Consider the following 24,375-nt stretch of genomic DNA (forward strand, 5'->3'; position numbering starts at 1 on the left):
CAAAAATTGTGATTTTTTTAAAATTTTTGATAAATTTGGGATTTTTTTTATAAATAAAGGTGAAACATATTGACTCAAATGTATGAAGTACTGTACAATGTGTCACAAGAAAACAATCTCAGAATGGCTTGGATAAGTAAAAGTGTTCCAAAGTTATTACCACATAAAGTGATATATGTCAGATTTTCAAAAATTAGCCTGGTCACGAAGGTGCAAAATGGCCTGGTCATTAAGGGGTTAAATATCCAGTTGTTGTTTTTTTTCTTCTAAAAATATGATATCACATGTACATACCTCAACTTCAACCTAATGTAAATTCCTACTATTAAGCCTTTTTTACAGCAGTACACGGAGTATTGAAAAACAATGGTAAAAAGCATAAAAAAAACTTCTATGACAAAACCCTAAAGTACAACTGCGGGCAAATCGCGCGCTGCCACAACCAAGATGGCTGACTTGACCTAGTTTAGGGAACGTCCCGCATACAGCCCCGCCCCCTCCTATGCTTCCCTGTCACCTGTTGCCCCAGACCGAAGGCGGGGAGTACAACGCCTACCCGATTACGTCACTATGACGTCGGGAACCCTAGCTGCGAGCGGCAGGTACTGCTGGGGACGCCATGTTGTGAGAGGAAGTGGAAATCAGTGTGTGTGAGTGAGTGTGAAGAGAGGAGCTGCGCTGGAGCGGTACGCTTTCGACCGCTATCGGACAACCGAGCACGGAGCTAGCAGGCAAGCGGGCAGCCGGCTGAGGGAGTCGGGTCCTTTTGTTGCCTCTTTGAGAGCTTTCCGGGAAGCCTCGGGGCACACTGCCCCTTATTCAGCGCCGGGGAAGATGCCGCTGGCGCAGCTGGCAGACCCGTGGCAGAAACTGCCGGTGCAGAAAGTGGAGAGCGAGGTGAGCCGGGGGAAGGAGAGGGAGGAGGGCTGCGGGCATGTCCGCTCCTGTCAGCTGCGGGCGGGCAGGAAGTGCTGGACCTCCTGGAAGTTTGTGTCCTGTCCCTGCACTGACTGTGGACATGTGCTGACCGCAGGGCAAAGGTGACAGGTGTCAGGGAAAGGACTGGATCCCTTCACACAGGTCGTCCTCAAGGTGATGGCTCCCTGGGGTGAGCTGCTCCTAAAGTTCAGTCCCTCTGCCATTCCCCAGCACTGGGCTCTCACCCTGTGCCATTTCACATTCATTCATAGGGTTGGAAATCTGAGGGTGACGAGGTGCTGCAGTCTAGGGTGGGCACCCATCGTCTGCATAATGTGCCCCATCCACGTCCCTGTGCCGTGTGGGACAGAACTGGACTCTTAAGACATTTTCATGAAGTGGATCCGGCAGGAAAAAAAAATAAAAAATCCTTCTTTTATCTTTCTTCCTTTTGAATCCACTTCTGACCCTTGAAAAACTGTCACAAACGCGGCAGCAATCTTCTAAAAATATGCGCCAAACCCCCTCCCAGTAGATATGTGCTTATTAGCCATTGCCAGTCTATTATATCGGAAATTTGCTATAATTCAGGACAGTTGTCGTCCCCCCCGAAACACAGTCCTTTAGGCTCCATTCACACATCAGAGTGTTAAATCTGTCCTGTGAGGGACCCCGCCAGCACCTCCCTGGCCCCGCTGACAATAATGGGGACCATCGATTTACCAAAGTAGAACTGTGGCGGCAAATGTCATCTGACAGACCGCGATTTCTTTTTTTAAACATTTTTATTTATTTATCTATATTGTTTATATTTGTATCATTCTTTATATTTTTATTTCTGACTCTTTATTTTATGATTATTATTTCTCTATTTATTACTATTTATATGATTTTTATTTTTCTATTACTCCTTATTTTATAATTATATATTTATTATTATTTTTATTTCTATTGTGTATTCTTTTTTTTTTTTTCTCTACGATTATTGGACCAGGATCTTGTAGCTAATGTTGGATGAGCGCGGGTTAACTAAGGTTCCCTTTTCGCTCGGTTCCCATTCTTCTTCTTTCAATCATACAATGGGAAATTCTGTATAAAAGCCTGAGCCCGTTTTATGTGACCATGCTCTGACTTGGTCTTCTAGAATAGATGAGGTCAGGCAGTTCTGTTGATGAGACCTTTTAGTTTAGGTGCTAAGTAGCCTTCAGGAGAATTAGCTCTGGGTTTTTATAGATATGACGGATGATGCTTCACCAGGAATCCTTTGTTAGGTGAAGACTGATTGTGCGGAGCCCCCAGTTTAGATGTCCTTTGCACCCTGAGTAATTGGGCATTAGAAGGCCATGGAGGGGAGCCAGAAAGCAAATTCCCTGCTGCTGTCATTTCACTCCTTGCTCATCTGTAACTTGACGACCATTATAGCGTTCATCTCTCCTAAAACCGGTCATTCTGGCAGGGAGAGGCAGTGGATTATTTATGAGGTTGGAGACCTCACGGCTCGTACATTTCTCAGCTCATATTCGGGAAGGAAGAGGCACAAGTCCTGTAGATGTGTCCCTGCAGTGAGGCGTTTGGCCGCCTTTGTTCTCTCTCCTTTTCTCCACCAGACAGGAGGTTGAATCCAGGTCCATCTTCTTCGTCTACGACTACAAGCAAATGACTCAAATGTAGCCTTGTGTAGAACCCAGTAGATGATTTGCTCCTCATATCCTGGGTCTGCGGGGTGTGGTTGCAGGGCAGTTTAGTTGTGACATCGCAACGTTACTCAGATTCTCCTCTGATCTTTCTACATCATCTGTGGGTGGTAATGAGTATGCGGGAAGGATGGAGAGCATCCAGGATGTTTGCACTCTGTGGAGGTGCCTGCCGGGGTAACACAAACATGAAGTCTCCTCTTGGGAGATAATCCTGAGTTTCATAGCCCCACACATGATAGGGTGCCGTCAGCAGCCTGTCAAACATATCCCAGGAAAAAAAACACTTATGTCTTCTGCATATTTTTGTCTGTCCATTAATGTTGTAAGAAAAGGGCAAATGATTGGATTAATTTTCTATGAAACCAATAAAAATAGATACATTATAGCTATTATATATCTGCCAGTGCCTAAGAGCATTGTCCTCAGATGTTTTGGACTCTGTGAGGACAGACCCTTCACCAAAGTGGAATAAACGAGAGCGTAGAAGCCGGGAGTTGCTGACTAATAGGAATCCCATCTTCCGTTTTGGCAGTGGTTAGTTCATTGAAGCAAACGAACCAGTTAACTAGAGGAAAATTGATCTGAAACCTTCTCTAAATTTACCAAATCGCTGCAAAGCGTAAAGAGAGGATGCGTCACCATGTGCAATCTGCAGGCAGCATGTTATAGAGCAGGAGGAGCTGAGCAGATTGAGGCTACTTTCACACTAGCGTTCAGAGCGGGTCCGTCTGATGTCTGCTCAGAGCGGATCCGCTCCTATAATGCAGACGTTTGGATCCGTTCAGAACGGATCCGTCTGCATTATAGCTTAGAAAAAATTCTAAGTGTGAAAGTAGCCTGAACGGATCCGTCCAGACTTTACATTGAAAGTCAATGGGGGACGGATCCGTTTGAAAATTGAGCCATATAGTGTCAAATTCAAACGGATCCGTCCCCATTGACTTACATTGTAAGTCTGGACGGATCCGTTTGCCTCCGCACGGCCAGGCAGACACCCGAACGCTGCAAGCAGTGTTCAGGTGTCCGCCTGCTGAGCGGAGCGGAGGACAAACGCTGCCAGACTGATGCATTCTGAGCGGATCCGCGTCCACTCAGAATGCATTGGGGCTGGACGGATGCGTTCGGGGCCGCTTGTGAGAGCCTTCAAACGGAGCTCACAAGCGGAGCCCCGAACGCTAGTGTGAAAGTAGCCTGATACAGACTTTTGATGGAAGTGTTTTTAGTAAAACTTGGAATTAAAATACATTTATATCTCTGTTGTTTCTGAACTTGTATTAATATGAAATTACAGTGCTGGAACATTTATCCTTATGACTCTGTTTTGCAGTTTATAGATAAAGGTACAGATGGGAGTTAGCAGTTGGGGGTGTCTCTGCACAGTCTCTTATTGTCCAACTGGTACTGCCCATCTGTACCTTTTTATCCATAAAGTTGTAGCAGGAATAACAGAAGACCGGCACAACATAGAGGCATAAGAAACGGTTTTCTAGAATTGTAATTGCATGGAGAATGCAAGTACTGTATTTACCTGTGTATAAGACTACTTTTTAACACATGAAAATCTTCTAAAAAGTCGGGGGCCGTCTTATATGCCGGTATACTGCGTGCTGAAACTTACTTCCTAGCCGGACTGGAGGCTAGCTGAGCCACCGTGCTTTCAATCCTGGCCAGCCGCTCCTGAAGCAGCCCCCTCTCCCTGCCCTCAGTGGTTTTCTCATGCCGGCAGTATCACATTGCGTACTACCGCTCAGATCGTCTTGAAGACAGGGAGGGCTGGGCAGGGAGAGCTGACCCACCCAATCCAAGCAGGCTTTGTATGCAGTGTGCACAGAAAATACCGGTACATCGCTTGCCGTGATTGGCTGGTTGTTGTATACTGGGTTGGATTGGTGATTCTGAGGGAAGGCAGAGGGAAGCAGGAGCATCTGCACTTCAGCCAATTCTAATGTTGGAACGGCGGATCTCTAATGAAGTTTGGTGTGCATCTTATCTGTGGTGAAAAAACAAAGTCTATCTGGGGAGCAGATACATGTGGTGGTGAATACAGTACAGCACCAGTACATACAGTACAGTATACAAATGGCTAACAGTTAAGACCCCATCATGGCTCTTCCAGCAAGAAGAAAGAAATATGAAGCCAGTTTGAACTTGTAAACCTTGCCATGGAACATAATAACCCCGCTGCTGCAAGACAATATGGAGTAACAGAAAAGATGGTTCGGGACTGGAAAGCAAATGAAAAAGCCTTAAATAGTATGCCAAGGGGTAAGTGTGCATTAAGAAGAGGCACCCCACATTGGCCAGAACTAGAAAAACATGTAGCAGACATGGTGAATGAGTGGTGACACGAAATAAAATACATTTGTTTGCACTTCAGTGGTCCAAATGTAACCCAGATCACTGCAACAGATTTAAGACCACTGTATCCTGGTGTACTAGATTCTTTGAAAGGCATAATATGGTACTGAGGCAAAAGACGAAAATTGCACAACAATTACCTGCAGATATTGATGCCAAGTAAATAGCATTGGAGGGGTAGTCTTATACGGCGAGTATAGCCCAAACCCTATATTTTAACTAGGAAAGTTGTGGGTCGTCTTATACGCTGGAAAATACGGTAGATACTAAAACAGATATGTTAGGAGAGGTGGCGGGTCCTGATTAAGACCACCCGATGTACAGCTATCAGTGAATGACAGCTATCTATGTATACACACTTACACAGAGAATGCTATCAATCACCGATAAACCCCCCCCCCGATGTACAGCTATCAGTGAATGACAGCTATCTATGTATACACACCTACACAGAGAATGCTATCAATCACCGATAACCCCCCCCATGTACTGCTATCAGTGACTGACAGCTATCTCTGTATACACACTTACACAGTGACTATCACTGATGACACCTCCCCCGTGTAAAACTGAAGTCAGAGAAAGCAGAGACTTAAATGGATTAATTACAAGTTTTACTGAATCTCTTCCTGTATAACTATATATGAATCTGCTCAGCTCCTCCTGTGCTATAACCTACTGACTGCATTTTGTGGTGACAGGTCCTCTTTAAGGGTGCTTTGAAACTGTGCATGTGCAAAGTGTGTTGGAAAGCTCCCAATGTATACATCAAATGACGACCAGGCAATTATTGGCATCATTTGGTTCATTCCTGATAATTGCCTTTGACATTGGTCCATGTGAAGGAGAATGTTATCAGAAGCCGAGAAAAAGTATAATAATTTACACTTTCACAATGCTGTTTCTGGGTCCGCCTGTGAGATCCGTATCAAGGCTCTCACAAGCGGCCCCAAACGGATCAGTTTAGCCCCAATGCATTCTGAATGGATGCGGATCCGTTCAGAATGCATCAGTTTGGCTCCGTTCGGCTCTGGAGGCGGACTCCAAAACGCTGCTTGTAGCGTTTTGGTGTCCGCCTGGCGGTGCGGAGCCAAACGGATCCGTCCTGACTTACAATGTAAGTCAATGGGGACGGATCCGTTTACAATTGCACCAATATTGTGTCAACGGATCCGTCCCCCATTGACTTTCAATGTAAAAGTCAGGATCCGTTTGACTTACACTTAGACTTTTTTTGACTAAGTTATGCAGACGGATCCGTACTGAACGGATACCAGCGTTTGCATTTATAGGTGCGGATCCGTCTGTGCAGATACCAGACTGATCCGCACCTAACGCAGGTGTGAAAGTAGCCTAAGGCCAACGGCCACTTTATGGCATAAATGGTTGATTGCTTTTTTTTTTTTTTTATGTCACTTCAGCTCCCCAAAAAATTTAATGAAAAGTGATCAAAAAGTCATACACACCCTAAAATGGTATCAATGAAAAATACAGATCACCCTGCAAAAAATGAGAATCTGAAACGGTTGTAGGGGGTCAGAATATGGCGATGAAAAAAAAGTATAATTTTTTTTCAGTATTAAAACACAAGAAAAACTATAAATGAACTGAACTGGAGAATGAAGGTAACAGGTCAGTTTTACCACACATGGAACCCCATAAAACCAAATCCCTTAAAACTGTGGCGGAATTGCAATTTTTCCACTTTCAACCCATTTAGAATTTTTTTCCAGCTTCCACTGCTGTACATCGTATGCAATATTAAGTGGTGCCCTTAGTTATTACAACTTGTCCCACAAAATACAAGAGCTCATACGACTATTTGAGCGGAAAAATATAGAAGTTATGGCTCCCAGAAAGGCAGGGAGTGAAAAACAAAAAATCCTCCAGGGGTGAAAGGGTTAAACAGTTGTGTTCATTAGGCCTTAAAAGGGTTGTCTCATCATGGACAATGGGGGCATATCGCTAGGATATGCCCCCAATTGTCTTACGGAGCCCCCAAAGTGAAGGAGGGCGCACTGCACGCGCACAGCTATTTCCGTCGGACTCATAGAAATGAATGGGAGCTGACGCCGTGCATGCACGGTACGCTCCCATTCACTTTAATGAGGAGCCGGTTTGGTGGTGGCCGGACCGGAGTCCTCCAGCCACCACCTTGCTGGGCTCTGTTCTCGATTATAGGTGTGGGTCCCAGCGGTGGGACCCGCACCTATATCGAGAACGGAGCCCCCAAAGTGAAGGGGGGTGCACTGCACGCGCACGGCTATTTCAGTCGGCCTCATAGAAATGAATGGGAGCTGGTGCCCTAAATGCACGGTACGCTCCCATTCACTTCTATGGGGAGCCGGTTTGGTGGTGGCCGGCCCGGAGTCCTCCAACCACCACCTTGCTGGGCTCCATTCTCGATATAGGTGCAGGTCCCAGTGGTGGGACCTGCACCTATAAGACAATGGGGGCATATCCTAACGATATGCCCCCATTGTCCATGATGAGACAACTCCTTTAATTCATCTAGGAGAGTTTATAAGTTAGCTTGTTATCCTGTGGATAGGGGATGATTTCCAGTAGTCCTAATATGGGGAATACATGAGTCCTCTTTCCCTGTTCTGATTGAGCATCAGGTCGACCATGCACCCTGCTGCTCCATTTATTCTCTATGGTACAGCACTAGTGAATGAATGGCGCAGCAGGGCACATGGTCGACTGGCTGCTCAATCAGAATACAAGAACGGGACCCACGTTCTCGTGATCGGAGTGTGGAATCAGCGAGCTATCCCCATACTCTGTGGATAAGGCATAACTTATAAACTACCACAAGCCAATCGGCGCACATAGAGGCATGGTATGGCGCCATACACCATGTAGTGTTCGTATCACTGCTCCATACAGCTTGGAGGTTATATGACGCTGCAGTGCTGTGCATGTACAGAGTTGTGGCCCTCTCCTGCTTGTTAGATAGCTACATAGCTTGTTTGACAGGGTCTTCCTGTTTATGTTTGAAAAGCAAAATATGTTAAAATAAAAAGACCTGCAGCATTAGTGTTTAGACTAGACTGTATGTATGGTAAATCAGATCTCTGTGTGGCAGCATTATTTTTTTTATAATTCTCATGTACACTGCTCAAAAAAATAAAGGGAACACTTAAACAACATAATGTAACTCCAAGTCAATCACACTTCTGTGAAATCAAACTGTCCACTTAGGAAGTACATCAGGAGATGTGGAGGAGGCCGTAGGAGGGCAACAACCCAGCAGCAGGACCGCTACCTCCACCTTTGTGCAAGGAGGAACAGGAGGAGCACTGCCAGAGCCCTGCAAAATGACCTCCAGCAGGCCACAAATGTGCATGTGTCTGCTCAAACTGTCAGAAACAGACTCCATGAGGGTGATATGAGGGCCCGACGTCCACAGGTGGGGGTTGTGCTTACAGCCGAACACCGTGCTGGACGTTTGGCATTTGCAAGAGAACACCAAGATTGGCAAATTTGCCACTACCGCCCTGTGCTCTTCACAGATGAAAGCAGGTTCACACGGAGCACGTGACAGAGTCTGGAGACGCTGTGGAGAACGTTCTGCTGCCTGCAACATCCTCCAGCATGTCCAGTTTGGCATTGGGTCAGTAATGGTGTGGGGTGGCATTTCTTTGGAGGGCCGCACAGCCCTCCATGTGCTCGCCAGAGGTAGCCTGACTGCCATTAGGTCCCGAGATGAGATCCTCAGACCCCTTGTGAGACCATATGCGGGTGCGGTTGGCCCTGGGTTCCTCCTAATGCAAGACAATGCTAGACCTCATGTGGCTGGAGTGTGTCAGCAGTTCCTGCAAGACGAAGGTATTGATGCTATGGACTGGCCCGCCCGTTCCCCAGACCTGAATCCAATTGAGCACATCTGGGACATCAGGTCTCGCTCTATCCACCAACGTCACGATGCACCACAGACTGTCCAGGAGTTGGCAGATGCTTTAGTCCAGGTCTGGGAGGAGATCCCTCAGGAGACCGTCCGCCACCTCATCAGGAGCATGCACAGGCATTGTAGGGAGGTCATACAGGCACGTGGAGGCCACACACACTACTGAGCCTCATTTTGACTTGTTTTAAGGACATTACATCAAAGTTGGATCAGCCTGTAGTGTGTTTTTCCACTTTAATTTTGAGTGTGACTCCAAATCCAGACCTCCATGGGTTGAATAATTTGATTTCCATTTTTTTATTTTTGTGTGATTTTGTTGTCGGCACATTCAACTATGTAAAGAACAAAGTATTTCAGAAGAATATTTAATTAACTCAGATCTAGGATGTGTTATTTTTGTGTTCCCTTTATTTTTTGGAGCAGTGTATCTTTATTGAATTTTTGCAGCACTTATCAAAACCGGAGTAAAAGAAAACTTACCTAGTTGTCCATAGCAACAAGTCAGATTCCACCTTTCATTTTTCAGAGCTCCTTTGGAAAATGAAAGATGGATACTGATGGTTTACAATGAGCAGCTACGCCAGTTCTACTTTACAGCAGTTTTTCTAAATCTCCTCCTTTATTTATTTATGTATTTATTTTTAAGGACGCCTGTCAACCTTTTTTCACTGATTAAAGGGGTTGGCCCATTACAAAAATATCCCCTATACACAGGGGGATGATCTCTGGGGCCTCTGCCGATCATCCTATGGGGCAGATATTTTGTGTTTTTTGCAAACATAGTGGATCAATTGCTTTTTTCCATGTAGAGAGTCTGCTTCTGGTTTTGACTTAAAAATATATACGGTATATTAAAATAATGTGTAAAAAAGAACTGACTTCATGCATGTTTATGATTCAGAACCAAACGTCAAGAGTGGATAGTAAAGAGAGGGAGAAGTACCATATAAAGGAAGGATACTATTTTCTGCTTCTCCTCTCTTCTTTGAATCCACTCTTGCAGGGCGTTTGCTCGTCGATCTAATGATTGGTGGCATATTTAGGCCCTTTTCAGATGAGCAAGTTCCACGCATCGGACTCGCAACGTGAGTATGCGGAAGCTCCCGTCCTGACCTCCCAGCACTGACTGAATTCACATAGCATTATATTGATTTATGATGCTATGTAACCCTTACAGTTCTGGAATGTGTTGGATAACACTGGCATAATGCTGCCAGTGTTATCCAATACATTCCAAAACTGTAAGGGTTACATAGCATCATAAATCAATATAATGCTATGTGACCCCTGGCAGCGCTGGGAGGTCAGGCTGGGAGCTGTGTTGCGGACTCGCTGCGGGAAGAACGCTCATCTGCAAGATGCCTTAGAGGTCTGGAATGTATCGTATAACACTGACATAATGCTGCCAGTGTTATCCAATACATTCCAGAACTGTAAGGGTTACATAGCATCATAAATCAGTATATTATTATGTGACGCCGTCAGTGCTGGGAGGTCAGGACGGGAGCTTCCACATACTTGCGCTGCGCGGAACTCGCTCGTCTGAAAGGGGCTTTTACGGTGACTTCTCACATGGCAAATCTTGTTACAGAAACTTTCCGCAACAGAAAATCAATTCCATTCATTTGAATTGGGCTTGCAGAAATCCATGTGTTCCCACCAAGACAACCCTATTCAAGTGAATGGCGCTCATTTCAAGTATCTGCCACGTTGACCTGACCAATTATTCTTCTGGATAATCTGCCCATGTTTTATAAGAGCTGTAATGTGGCTCTCATAGACTTCCATTAGGCACTTTTGTGGCTCAGTATACCTCCAATTTTTCATTTTTTTTTTTTTTTTCATTTTCATCCAGCAGGAGAAAAAAAATCAGATGCCCAGGGTCGTCTATTGAAAGGGCTGGGGATACCAAATAGGACAAAACAATATATATTACGTGCAGCTATTGTACTGTGTGTAAGCACGCAAGTATGTCACTGCTGGATTACTGGCCCCTTGGGGAACACATGATGTGGATGCTCTGACTGGATTTTTATAGAGCTTTATGTGTCATGAAGAGTACAGTGTTTACAATTTATGGCGTCGTTGGTTTACTTCTAGCCGCGTACGCTCTTATGATGGTGCCCTAAGAGAGCAGTTATTGCTTATTGGATGGTAAGCCCAGAACGTATCAGGTCCCTGTAATAAACAAGATACTGCGCTGGTGACAGCAAGTAGTTTTACATTTTGGTACCAAAAAATTGTCCACAGTGGATCCCATTAACGTCGGTGTGCTTCAGAGAGATGATTAGATACTAACTATAGCATTAAAGGGGTTGTCCAGCGGAATTACATTTCTTATATTTGGGACTCAAGGACTTCTCTCTGGCACAGCCATTCTGAATCAACTGCGGACAAGAAAAGGCATTTTCTATTATAGTGCCGGCAATCTGCTGTCCGCCAAATGCAGAACGCACACTGCCGGTGTCTGTGTTTTGCGGATCCGGACATGTGAATTGACCCTTTATTATCTACTTTTTACCTTGCACCCGCTCTGCGGGCGTTCCTTAACATTTCCAATTGATTTCATTTCCCTTTTTGCTTAAAAAGCAGTTATCACATGGTGAATGTTGTAAAATAAACAGCCGTCCCGAAATTTTATTTTGTACTCCTCCTTGGCTGAAAATACTCAAAAATAAGAGGAATATTTTTAGGGTGCCTTCACGCACTGCAAATTTTGTTGCTGAAAATTCCGCAACTGAAATTGTTAATTCATTTGAATGGGACGGAAAGCACATGGATTTCTGCAAGCCCCATTCAGGTAATTGGAACTGATTTTTCACTTGACTTTTTAACACCCCTTGGCTTGTGTCAAATACTGTTCCCTTGGTCTGGCCCCAAGCACACAATCGTATCCATTTTACAGTCCACAAATCGAGGCTCTGCAAAATACCCATGCGGTATGTGTTGTATCCACATTTTTCTGCAGACCCATTGAGTTCAGTGGGTCTGCGTTCCACATTTTGCGGACAAGTATGGGACATGTACTATCCTTTTGCAGATTGGTCATACAGAAACGGAAAGCACACATCATCCGTATTTCCATTCCGGAAAAAGATTAACTATGTATGCAAATTACGGACCTATTGAAAACAGTGGGTCCGCAAATAAAATTCGGACGGCACATGGACCGCATCCGTATTATGTGGATCCGCAACTTGCATGCATGTACATGGGGTCTTAATTGGTTTCAGGGTTAAGTAGGGGTTCGCTTTTTGTTATCGATAACGTGTCCTCGCTTTTTTGCCATTTCTTGGCAGACTACATTGAAATGATAACTTGTTATAACAGATCCTTTGGGACATTGCTCAGATCCTCTTGAGCAATGTTCATAGCAAAGCAAGCACCAGCGTATCTGAGGAGACTGCTGTGCATGAGGTGATTCCATGTGTGAACAATGTCTGACTGCAGGATGTGAAATTGTTTGCAGCAGCTGCTGCAATGTGCATTTGTGTGGATGACCCAGCAGAAGGTTGTCCTACTCCAGCTGACTCCTGGGGAAAGTCACCAGGTCAGTTAGGAGTCTACAGAATTGTGCTGACTTTTGGAGCAGCCCAGATCTGCCTTTTAGATAAAAGGCCTATTATTTGCACAGATATGCAGTAAATGTAAAATGGAGGTCCAGGAATTTAGTTGAAATCCGTTACTGGTTGTTGCCTAAGTGAAAATGAATACTACTTAATAATTCAGAATAATTCCCTGATGTCCTGATTTTAGACCTCGGCTTGCGGTCTCAGCTCCTCCAATTCCATTTTGCTTCCTTCTCTTTGTGCCAGTGATGTGTATGAAGGGGACTCACTATTTGGCTCAGTTCATTAGTTAAAGGGGTTGTCTGATTTAGCTGTTACTAAGGCGAGATAAGCCACAGTCCCAAACACCTCCCGGCCTCGCTGTTCTAGTAGCTCCCATTCGGGTGCATGAGATCTATGGAGACAACGTAGCACAACAAGGCATGCTGTTTCTTAGTTAGGAAAATATTATAGCTTGCCGTGCTATGCTGTTTCCGTACCTCTTATGCACCACAATGGGAGCTAAGGAAAGAGTGCTGGAGCGCTCTGCTGTTTCCCGGCCTGGAGGTGGCTGGGACTGTCTCTTATCTCATTTTAGTAATAACGAGATGACAACCCCTGCACACGGGGGCCGTTCCGTGGGCATTCCGCATCACGGATGCGGACCCATTCACTTGAATGTGTCCGCAAATCCGGAGATGCGGAACGGAACCCTGCGGAAGCACTACGGAGTGCTTCCGTGGGGTTTTGTCCTGTACTTCCGTTCTGCAAAAAGATAGAACATTTCCTATCTTTTTCCGAATTCAAGTGAATGGATCCGCTGCGGCTGCCCCACGGACTGTGTTCGTGCATTGCGGCCCGCATTTTGCGGGCAGCAGCACGACCACGGGTGCAGGGGGCCTAAGTCAGCCCCCCTAGCTTTAGGCTAGTTGCACACTAGTGGCGGCCATCTGGCAGGCTGTTGTGGCAAGGAACAACCTGCCAGATTGCTCTGCATTCTGACATTGGCGGAAGTTTGTAATGCTCTGTCCGGACCCATAAACTATAATGGGGAGCGGCGGAGATCCAACCGTGTTCCAGCAAATATGTGCACAGCGGTTTTCTTCCAGCCGATTCTCTGCATATTTGCCGGAATGTGACTAGTTCTCTGCCTGTCCCCATTATAGTAAATGGGGCCGGACACAGCATTACAAACCTCCGGCAATGTCAGTGTGCAGAGATCTGGCAAGCTAATCCCTGCCGGATAGTTGCTGCTAGTGTGCAACTAGCCTTAGCTAACGAACTGAGCCATACAGCCAACCCCCTTTGTACATGTCAGTGACTCAAATAGAAAAGGAAGCTCCCTGCTGTGTTAGAACCCATGTGGAGATGATGGACCTGTGAGAGAGGACTTCAGTGAAGTCCTGCAAAAAGTAATTTTTCTGCCGTCATAAATACGGTAACTGATCTCTGACGGAAGTAAAGCTAAATGGTGATGTGAACTCAAGCTGCAAGGAGGCCACAGCCTCTTCAATCATCTGTGGGAGTCAGACCCCCACCACCGTTCAGATATTGATGACCTATCCTGCGGATGGGTTATCATTATTAAACAGTCAGACAACCCCTTTAACTCCAGTGTTTTTTTTTCCATTGAGATTGGTGTGAGAAACACCTATCTTAATACATTCCCCCGTAGATTGTATCAAGCAATCCTTTCCAGGGCTTAGTAGTGTTACTTTAAAATATATTGGTTGAGATTCATCAAAACTTGTGTAAAGAAAAACTGGCTTAGGCTGGGTTCACATCAGCACTTAATTTTCCGTTCTTCTGATCCGTCAAAAGAACAGAAAAAAAAAAACAGGATCCTGTAAAAAAAATAAAAAATAAAAAAAATCCTCTGCATCAGTTATGCACATGTGACATCTGTTTGAGCCTTTTCCATTTATTTTATTTTTTTGAGAGAAGAAAAAAGTATTGAGAGAGTTCTTAATGCGCAAATATGTTTCTCAACAATATATATGCGTTGTCTCTGTGGTATTCTTTCTCATTATGCAGAGCCCATGGTACGCCGTGTACACAGTATTGTCGTCCAGGCAATGTTCCTACTATGTCAAGTAAATGTGCGCAGTATCATGGCCAGACGATGCCCCCTACTATGCCAAATACATGTGCACAGTATTGTAGACCCCACGATGCCCCTTTCGGTTTCTGTGAAAGATATTTAAATTGGCTTTTTCTAAACGTAGCTGATGTCGGCAGATGTTAGACATGATAGATTGCATATATTTTACCCAGAAATCCAGAGGAGCATTGTCTAGCCTACAATAGTTATCGCGTATGTTGACTGATCTCTATAATAGAAATAGTACCCACCCTAGGCCTTCCAACTAGAAATGTTGTTCTCATCTCCCTTTCTCTAATTAAAGATATGCAATTTGTGATATACAATTCTTAGAAACCAAGGGCAGCTTTGCCAGACATATACTCATGCATATTTTTTGGTCTAACAATAAAAGATAAAAAGCACCCCAAAGAGAACCCCAGAAGGTAAGTCAATCAAGTATGGCCTCTTTCACGCGAACGATACGGATTGGCTCCGGATGCGTTCAGTGAAACTCGCACCATTTTGCAAGCAAGTTCAGTCAGTTTTGTCTGAGATTGCGTTCAGTTGTTCAGTTATTCTGCGCGGGTGCAATGCGTTTTGATGCGTTTTTCACGCGCGTGATAAAAAACTGAAGGTTTACAAACAACCTCTCTTAGGCCCCTTGCACACGGGCATCACGGTTTTTGTCTGAATGCTTACTAAAATGTGGCTTGAGGGGTTAAAAAATAAAAGCAATTAACTCACCTCATCCACTTGATCAAGCAGCCGGCATCGTCTTCTTTCTTCTTCTTTCAGGACCTGCAAAAGGACCTTTGACATAATCGTGGTGAGCGCGGTGACGTCAGCGCAGGTCCTGCTGAATGAAGATAGGATTACGTCATCAAAGGTCCTTTTGCAGGTCCTCAAAGAAGAAGAAAGAAGACTATGCCGGCTGCGTGATCAAGTGGATGAGGTGAGTTAATTTATTTTTTTTTTTAACCCCTGAAGCCACATTTTAGTATATATATATATAGAACCTGCTGCAATTTTCACGCAACGTACAAGTGATGCGTGAAAATCACTGCTCATCTGCACAGCCCTATTGAAGTGAATGGGTCCGGATTAAGTGCCGGTGCAATGCGTTCAATTTACGCTTTGCAGCCGCGTGGAATTCTCGCCCGTGTAAAAGAGACCTAAGAGTTCTCTTGTTCTTCTAGAACAGGGATCAGCAACCTTCGGCACTCCAGGTGTGGTAAAACTACAACTCCCAGCATGCACACTTGCTTGGCTGTTCTCACAACACCCAAAGTGAATGGACCATGCTGGGGGTTTGCTGACCCCTGGTGTAGACGCTTGCATGCTCTAGAACAGGGATCAGCAACCTTCGGCACTCCAGCTGCTATGAAACTAAAGCTCCCAGCATGCACACTTATTCAGCTGCCCTTTGAAATTCCAACAGAAGTGGATAGAGCATTCTGGGAGTTGTAGTTTTAGAACAGCTGGAGTGCCGGAGGTTGCTGATCCTTGTTCTAGAAAGAGAACTAGCTTGAGTTTCATTGAGAGATTTCAAGTTTTGTGGGATGTTCTAATTCTCTTGTCTCACTTTCCGTTGAATGTTACTTTGGAGGTCTCTGGTTTATAGGACGTTGAATCAAAATGGTGAAATAAAATTGCTAAAGGTGTCTATTTTCTATACAGATGATGTATGCTCAGGTGAATAGGAGGGAGCTATAATTATATCTACTTGCTGCTGCACAGCAAGTAGGTAAATAGTAAGAAGAACACAGCAGCAATATGAGCACCGCATGATTTTCACACAGCGAATTGGCAGAGATTCCTTCCTGCATTTTAAAGGATAACTGTCATATTTTTTTTTATTTGCTAGTTTATTAGAGCTAGGCACGTATACCTGAGTTAGTCTGTCAATGATTGTCAAAAGACCTGTAATTACCTTGTGTGAGGGATTAGCTCTTTCTCGGGGGTCATTCGCACAACCCTCTCCACAACAGCCGGGTTGCAGGTCCAAACGTGAGGTTTAGGGTCCATTCACACATCCGTATGTGTTTTGCGGATCCGCAAAACACTGACACCGGCAATGTGCATTCCGCATTTTGCAGACCGCACATCGCGGGACTAATAGAATATGCCTATTCTTGTCCGCAATTACAAGAATTGGACATGTTCTATTTTTTTCTGGATCAGAATTGCGGACCTGGAAGTGCGGGTCCGCATTTCCGGATCCGGGCAGCACATCGTGCGGCTCCATAGAAATGAATGGGTCCGCAATTCCGGAACAGATTTGCGGACGTGTGAATGGAACCTTATTTTCACAGAACAAAACAAACACCTTGCCCGTCTGGGCTTTTACTAAGGCCTCTTTCACACGACTGTTTTTTTTTAAATTAATTAATTTATTTTTTCGTTTACGGGCTGTTTTTTTCGTTTCGTATACCCAAATATTCATTTCAATGGTTCGGCAAAAAAAACGGAATGTACTCCGTATGCATTCAGTTTCCGTATTTCCGTTCCGTTGAAAGATAGAACATGTCCTATTATTGCCCGCAAATCACGTTCCGTGGCTCCATTCAAGTCAACGGGTCCGCAAAAAAAAAACGGAACACGTACGGAAATGCATCAGTATGTCTTCCGTATCCATTCCGTTTTTGCGGAACCATCTATTGTAAATGTTATGCCCAGCCCCATTTTATCTATGTAATTACTTTATACTGTATATGCCATACGGAAAAACGGAACATAAATGGAAATACAATGGAAACAAAAAAAAACGGCACAACGGATCTGTGAAAAACGGACCGCAAAATACAGAAAAAGCCATACGGTCGTGTGAAAGAGGCAAAAACAGGAGTATCCCTACCTCACTTATATCATCGTTCACACACGGTACGACCATGCGGCTCCAGCACTTCCTAGGCTGCAACAAAGTCCACTCCTTTTTGGGGGATTGTGGCCCAGAAGTCCGCCTGTCTCTGTCCTTGCGACAGTCACTTCCCGAACCTTGCGGAGTCCCTCAACGTTCCGGCTAACACCTAGCCCCGTGGCCCCTCACCCAGCGTGGCTGAGACCACTCTCCCAGAGACTCCAGCAGGCCTCTGTTGCACAATGAATCTCTGATAACACACACTTGCTTTATCGCAGCCTGAATAGAGCAGGCATCACCTGGGATCACCTCAGGTGAAAGGGAATACTCGTGCTGGAAGAGTGTGGACTGGCAGCTCCCTCTACCAAGCCTAACTGCCAGTCCAAGTAAAATCCAGCCCAGAAAATGTATACAAAACGGTCTCCACAAACTATGCTTTTGCTGAGACCCCTGCCATTCTCTGGATTTTTTCTGTCTCGCCCATCTGAGGTACCCGAGTGGGACAACACCCCTTCCAGCACTGTACACCTTACCACACTTGTAATAACAGCTTTCATTAATGTCCCCTGTCCCTTTTCACTGCTCCCTTAAAAGACAGTTGCTATGGCTCATCTGTCTCTGGCTAAGAAAACAGACAGACGGAGGGGCGGTCCTTCACACTGTATGCCTGCATTAGGCTTCAGAGTGAGCAGGTGTGTCTCTCAGTAATCCAATCTGATTGGCTGGCAGGGAGCTGCTGGCTACTGCAAGTGTGTATGGAAAGTGAGGGAATGCAGTTTTTTCCTCAGAGAACTGGCAGAGGAGCCATCTTAAGAAGGTCCTCATATTGTAAATGTTTAAACAGCCGTAACTAAGGGAAAAACTCAATGAAAACAGTGGTATGTGAAGAAACTAAAGATTGCTTTATACATAATGCTGCAGCAGTAACAAATTAGTTTTTTTTGTTGGAAACATGACGGTTACCCTTTAAACATGCTTATGTAGCAAAGCAAGAAAAATTGCTAAGTCAGTCTCACATCTGCAAGTAGCTCTTTCAGGACAAAAGATTTTAACCAGAAAAAAAAGCATGTGAGAACACCATTTCTAGTTGCAAGGCCTTAGGGAGAACCTCTTGGTAAGTACTATTCCTATTATGGAGACCATTTGATACACGTGACAACTCTTCTCTTGTAGGCTAGACAGTACTCCTTTTGATTTCTGGGTAAATATATATGCAAATTATCATGTCTAACATACGCTGCCATCAGATAGGGATAGGAAAGCTAAATTAAATATCTTTCCCAGCAACCCAGAGGGGCATCGCCTCGTCTACAATATTGCGCGCATGTACTCAGGAGCATTACCTGGAGCACAATACTGCGCATACGTACTTAGCTACTTGGCATAGTAGGGGCAACACTGTGCACACGTCCTCGGAGTACCAGGGGCTCTCCATAATGAAAGAGTACCCATAATGAAAAAGAGTATATTTCATTTCTGTGCTGGGTTCTCTCTCCCTCTCCCCTCTCTTTGGTTCGGGATGAATCAATTCGTACCCCAAACCAAATGTTTTAAATAATTCAGCGAACTTTAAATGAAACAAATGTTGTCTAGTTTGCTCATCTCTAAAAGATAGTAAAAAAATTTGGGCAAACCCTCCAATTGTCTTAAAATAACAAATATTACAAATGTTTTTGGTCCTCCTGCTGCCACTTGTTTACAAACATATATTAATGCCAAGAATGGCCTAGGCCTATCTTGACCCAGGTATAAAGTGTGTATTAAAACTTCACTTTTAATTCGACATAATGATAAAACGGCTGTGAGCCATAGTAAACCATTAAAACACTTTGTTTCCACCCCAAAGAGTTGACGACTTAGTTGCTGCCAAGGTGAGGGAGATGTGCACTATCTCCTATTCACCACAACTATATCTGCAGAGCTTGAACATAGGGAGGCAATGTGTGGATGGACTAATGTAAGCAAACTACCTGTAGTTGCCTGGAAAAACTGATTAAATGGAATAGGTGACTGTGCTCCTACACACAAACGTTCACAGCACAGCACACTTGTCTGCATCTGTCAAGACGCATTCACACGCTGCTAAGCGCTCCACCTAGCTCAAAAAACCTTGCTATATTGAATGAAATGTCCTACACAAGGACTTCTAAGCTAATGAGCAACATTGGAGTGGACAACAATTGTTTAAAACAATCAACTGCCCCCCGCAAGCAGCGTTTTGGTGTCCGCCTCCAGAGCGGACTACAGGCGCAACGGAGCCAAACTGATGCATTCTGAACGGATCCTTATCCATTCAGAATGCGTTGGGGCTGAACTGATCCGTTTTGGGCCGCTTGTGGACCCAGAAATGCCAGTGTGAAGTAGCCTAAGTCGTCAACTCTTTGGGGCGGAAACAAAGTGTTTTAATTGTTTGTTATGGCTTACAGGCGTTTTATCATTATGTTGAATTAAAAGTGAAGTTTTAATACACTCTTTTTATCTCTTTATACCTAGGCCATTCTTGGCATTAATATAGGTGTATAGAAATTCCTTTACCCAGGTAAGGTCTCTTTCTGTGTTTTGTGGATCCGTGATTTGCGGACCGCAAAAAACACCACAGTCGTGTGCATGAGGCCTAAGTCTAATACTTCTATTACTTTCTTCTTTCTTTGTCACAAATTTACTGGATTAAGATTGTGACAATTTTAGTTTTTTTCACTCTAGTTAAATTGGCTCAGAACTGGAGTGAGCAGTAAGCAGCTTGGTTTTAAAGAAGATTTTCTGCAGTATAAAACCAACTCCTGCCCCTCTGCAATGAACTTACTACTGTGGTCCTGTTCGTGCCGCTGCTGTGTTTTCAGTGTGTAATCTTTATTAATTACCATACACATATACGGCACAGTTTGTAATTGTGTTACTTAGTGCTCACTACCGAAGATAAAAAATTATCCTAAAGATCTTTCAGTGCGAACCAGGACCTTACATTCATGGGGGGTTCTCAGAGGTTCAAGCTGAATTCACAAAATATAGAGAAAGGAAGATTCTTCCTAAACAAGAGATAACTGAACCAAGAGATAAATTAAAAAAATGAAAGGAATGCGAGAAGTCAGGAAACCCTTTAGACTGCGCCAGCCTTGTAAAGTTATGGAATGTAGTGGGGAGAGTTAAATAAAATCACAGTTTTTACACTCAATTTCTTATTGATTCTTAGTTGGCTAATAAATAGGATGAGGCTCTGTACAATCACCAACCTTATTTAACCTGAAAATATAAGTGAAAGGGTTTCGGGGGGGGGGATATATGATATCCTTATGGTAAACGCCTTAAACTGTGTGAGGAGTCTTTATAGGCAAGGCTCCTCTGGAATTCTGGGAAAAAGGGATGCAAATGAGCTCTTAAAGGGAACTTGTCAGCGGCAGAAACCACCCCAAACCGCCGGCAGTGTGTTTCTAATGATGATTTTCTTCCTACAGTCAGATGCGGTAAAACAGGAAAAAACATTCTTTTATCCCCGGAGCGCGCCATTTTCGAGTCATTCTTGAAGTCAAGCGGACTGCGGCCTCCTTGCTTCAAGTCGGGGTAACGGCGCCTCCTTCCCTGCCCCTTCGCTTATGCCCGACAGACGGCTGGCTTTGCCGAACAGCCGGCTGTCAGTCTCAGGAGAAGGGGTGGGGGAAGGGGCGTGGTTGCCTTGACTTGAGGCAAGAAGGCCGCTGCCCGCTTGACTTAAAGAGTGACTTGAAAATGGCACGCTCAGGGGATAAAATGTTTTTTTTCCCCTGCTTTTACCGCATCTGACTGCAGGAAGAAAATCCTCATTAGAAACACACTGCTGGCTACTTGAAGGTATTGCTTGCAGTTTGGAGTGGTTTTTGCCGCTGACAGGTTCCCTTTAACAAGCTCTGCCTCTGATACCACCAGATGTAAGGAAGCTATCCTACAAGTCAGTGCTCAACCTTTGAAAAGGCCTTGAGACTTGACTTGGATAATAATTAAGCCAGCACCTCATCTGCAAACAGTTGTTTCGGGTTGAGTGCCCCTCATCAGCGCATAGCAGAGAAAGTCCTGTGGTGGGACCTCTGCCGATTGGTGGCATATTGCAAGGTTATGACATGCCCTTTTGACATGTGACCTTTATTTGAATGTAGTGGTGACCATCTCGTGATGAAAACATGGCATCTGATCTACAGGCGCCATGTTAGAGCGCAGCAGGATCTGAGCGGATTTCTCTATAGTTTTGTGGGCAAAGATTCAGTAAAACTATATAGTTTTGTGGGAAATTATTATACATCAATATGCTCAGCTCCTCCGGCTTTATAACATGCTGCCTGTAGATCAGACACCATGTTTAACATGACCTTTTTAAAAGCTTCTTCTGCAGCTATGATCACAGTGTCACTGGTATATTAAGGACATCTGCTTGGCAGCTGAAGGCATCTGGGTTGGGCCCATTTTCATATGTGCCCGCATTGCTGAGAAATATTATGTTTTAAATAATATATGCAAATGAGCCTCTAGGAGCAACAGGGGTTACACCTAGATCTCTCTGGCATTTTCACTGGGTGGGAGGATGGGAAAGAAAACCAACAAGATACAAGGGAAGAAATCCTGAACATGCTGTTGACAAGCCCGTCAGGCCAAACAGAAGAGATGAAAAAAATTATAAAAATATGACTTCACTGAGGAATGTCAGCTTGAAACAGGAAGTGCAGAACTGATCATTATCTGGCCACATAAAGCTTGTTGTGTCCTCTACTATCAGAAGGTAAACCTTCTATATTACATTAGCAGATAATTGTGCAGAACATCGCTAACAAGCGTTCATAGTAAAGCCTTTGTAATACTGCCAACGATTACCTGATTGCTCGTTCGTTGGGCAATCACAATTTTTAATGAGATTTAAAAATCTTTGCCGACTGCAGATCGTGCTGTCTAATCACTATCTGCTGCCGGATAAATGATGATTCTGTATGGTGACGAGTGGCGGCATTAGCGATCGCTCCTCCCCATACTATGGAGCAGACAACCCCGTGGTTGAAACATGTGAACAAAACGGGGGGAAAAAGCAAAAACCTGTACACACCCCCACCATTACTGGTTCCCCCCAGACCCGAATTGGCTTGGTCTGGCTAGCAGTGCTTTTCTTGAACATGTGCCTGCTGAGGCCATTGATTGGTTGCAACAGTCACAAGACCAAGTCACAACGTTCTTGCGGGGACCTGAAGCAACCAGGAACGGTGCAAGAATGGCAGGACTGCAGACAGGCGAGTGGATTTAGTTTTGATGAGACACAGATTCCCATCTTTGGGCTAGTCTGCTCCTAGGCCGGACAACCATTTTAATGTAGGGCTGTAGTGATATTAGAGTCTTATAGCAAAGAATAACTAAATATTACCCCGTACACTGGTAAAAATAAAACGTCTGTTAGTGCAGATCGTCCACCAGGGACACATTATATCATAGGTTGCACTACATTTTTTCTGGAAGAGTAAGAATACTCCTCTGACCATTTTTGAGGACCATTTTTACACGACGAAGAGTATGAAAGTTGCGGTAATTCAAATACATGATACGTAGGCCTGCGCTTGTTCACATCTGCGTTGCAGGCTGTGTTTGGAGCCTCTGCTGCAGATTCGGTCAAAGACTGGACAAAAAAGCCTTGTATGCAGCACCTTTTTTGTCTGGTAAAATGACAGGCTTGTGAATGGAAACTGAACAGACTCCATCATAGTCAGCGGAGTCTGTTCAACTCTGTTCCTGTTAGTTAGGCTGGGATCACATAATAATTTTGTCATACATTTAATGTACACAATTTTTTTTATATATGGTAACAGACGCCTCAAACAGATGCCATACTGTGCCATCCGTCACCATAGAGTTCCACGGTGTGTAAAAAAAAAAGGTATACTGTACCCTATACGTTTTTTTGCTGGACTTTGCAGGATGGTACACTACACATTTTCTTATTTATTATTATTTTTCAATGGAATTCCATAGTGACGGATGCCACAGTATGGCATCTGTCTGAGGCGTCCGTTAATGTATACGTCTTTTTTTACATTTAACGTATGACAAAAGCCCACCCTTATGTACCTGTTTTGCGCCGTTTGATGACCAGAACAACAGAAATAAATAGCGGTGATGTAAACGGGGCCTAAGCGGTGGGTATTTATGCAGGGGAACTGCAACCACCATTATTCCTTCAGAGCTGCAGACATGAATGTGAGCTGGATCCTGGCTACATGTGATAATGCGGTGGCCATGTCGTGTGAGGACGTGCCCTGGGTGTGTTTTTTTGCTTGGTGACTGGTGTATGTGAGTAATGCACAGGGCAAGATCTGCCACTAGGACAGTGCTGGCCCGCAGCTTTAATAGTAAGAACTACGGGAACTGTCCTATCAAGAACACCCCGTCCATGTGCTCAGGACCCTTCTGTATGGCGGGAGAGTTGGTGTAACCAGTTGGGGCAACGTGAATTTACCATTGACTCAGTCGGATGATAGAATAAAGCGTTTGCGTAGCGTCTGGCCGAGCAGAGAAGCCCTGGACTTGGGAAGTGACTCCTTGGTGCAGTGACTGTTCCAGGCTGGTGTCACGACTGTGACTGATCCAGACAGGTCTGGGAGGAGAAGGTCGCAGCGACTTGCTACTCGCGATAGCTTGTAAGTTTGCTCCGTGGTTCAGGGTATGTCATCTGGGTTTTGCATTGTGAACCTTTTTGTCCTGACTGGGAGTTTGTAGGCATCCTCCTCAGGTGAGTCCTGTCTGCCACTCCCAGCTACTATATTAGTTTCACTTTCACTTGCAGTCATTGCCAGATATAGTCCTTACTTACAGTGCTACTCTGACCTTGGAAGGAGATCGTTTGATGGTGTTGCTGTGGAGCTCTTGTCCGGCGTGGACTGTCGTGTTTGGGATCGCCTTCTCTGCTCTTGACTGGATAAGTCTATCTCTGCTGTTGTTTGTTTGTTGCTGTCTTCCTCTGTTGTTTTCCTAGACGTGAGTGATGGTGACTAGCGCTCCCA

The 24,375-nt window shown here is 44.6% G+C and overlaps 1 protein-coding gene across 1 annotated transcript in view; it reads left to right on the forward strand.

The window, feature by feature from the left end:
- The first annotated feature begins 597 nt into the window (after positions 1-597).
- Positions 598-24,375, forward strand: part of RPS6KA3 (ribosomal protein S6 kinase A3) — a 143,757-nt gene continuing 119,979 nt past the window's right edge. The window contains exon 1 of the mRNA XM_040423665.1: positions 598-897. Coding sequence (XP_040279599.1) covers positions 835-897 — 63 coding nt within the window. The 5' untranslated portion in view covers positions 598-834. The remainder of the gene's footprint in view (positions 898-24,375) is intronic.

Source organism: Bufo bufo, chromosome 3 (genome assembly GCF_905171765.1).
Source record: "Bufo bufo chromosome 3, aBufBuf1.1, whole genome shotgun sequence".
Lineage (NCBI taxonomy): Eukaryota > Metazoa > Chordata > Amphibia > Anura > Bufonidae > Bufo > Bufo bufo.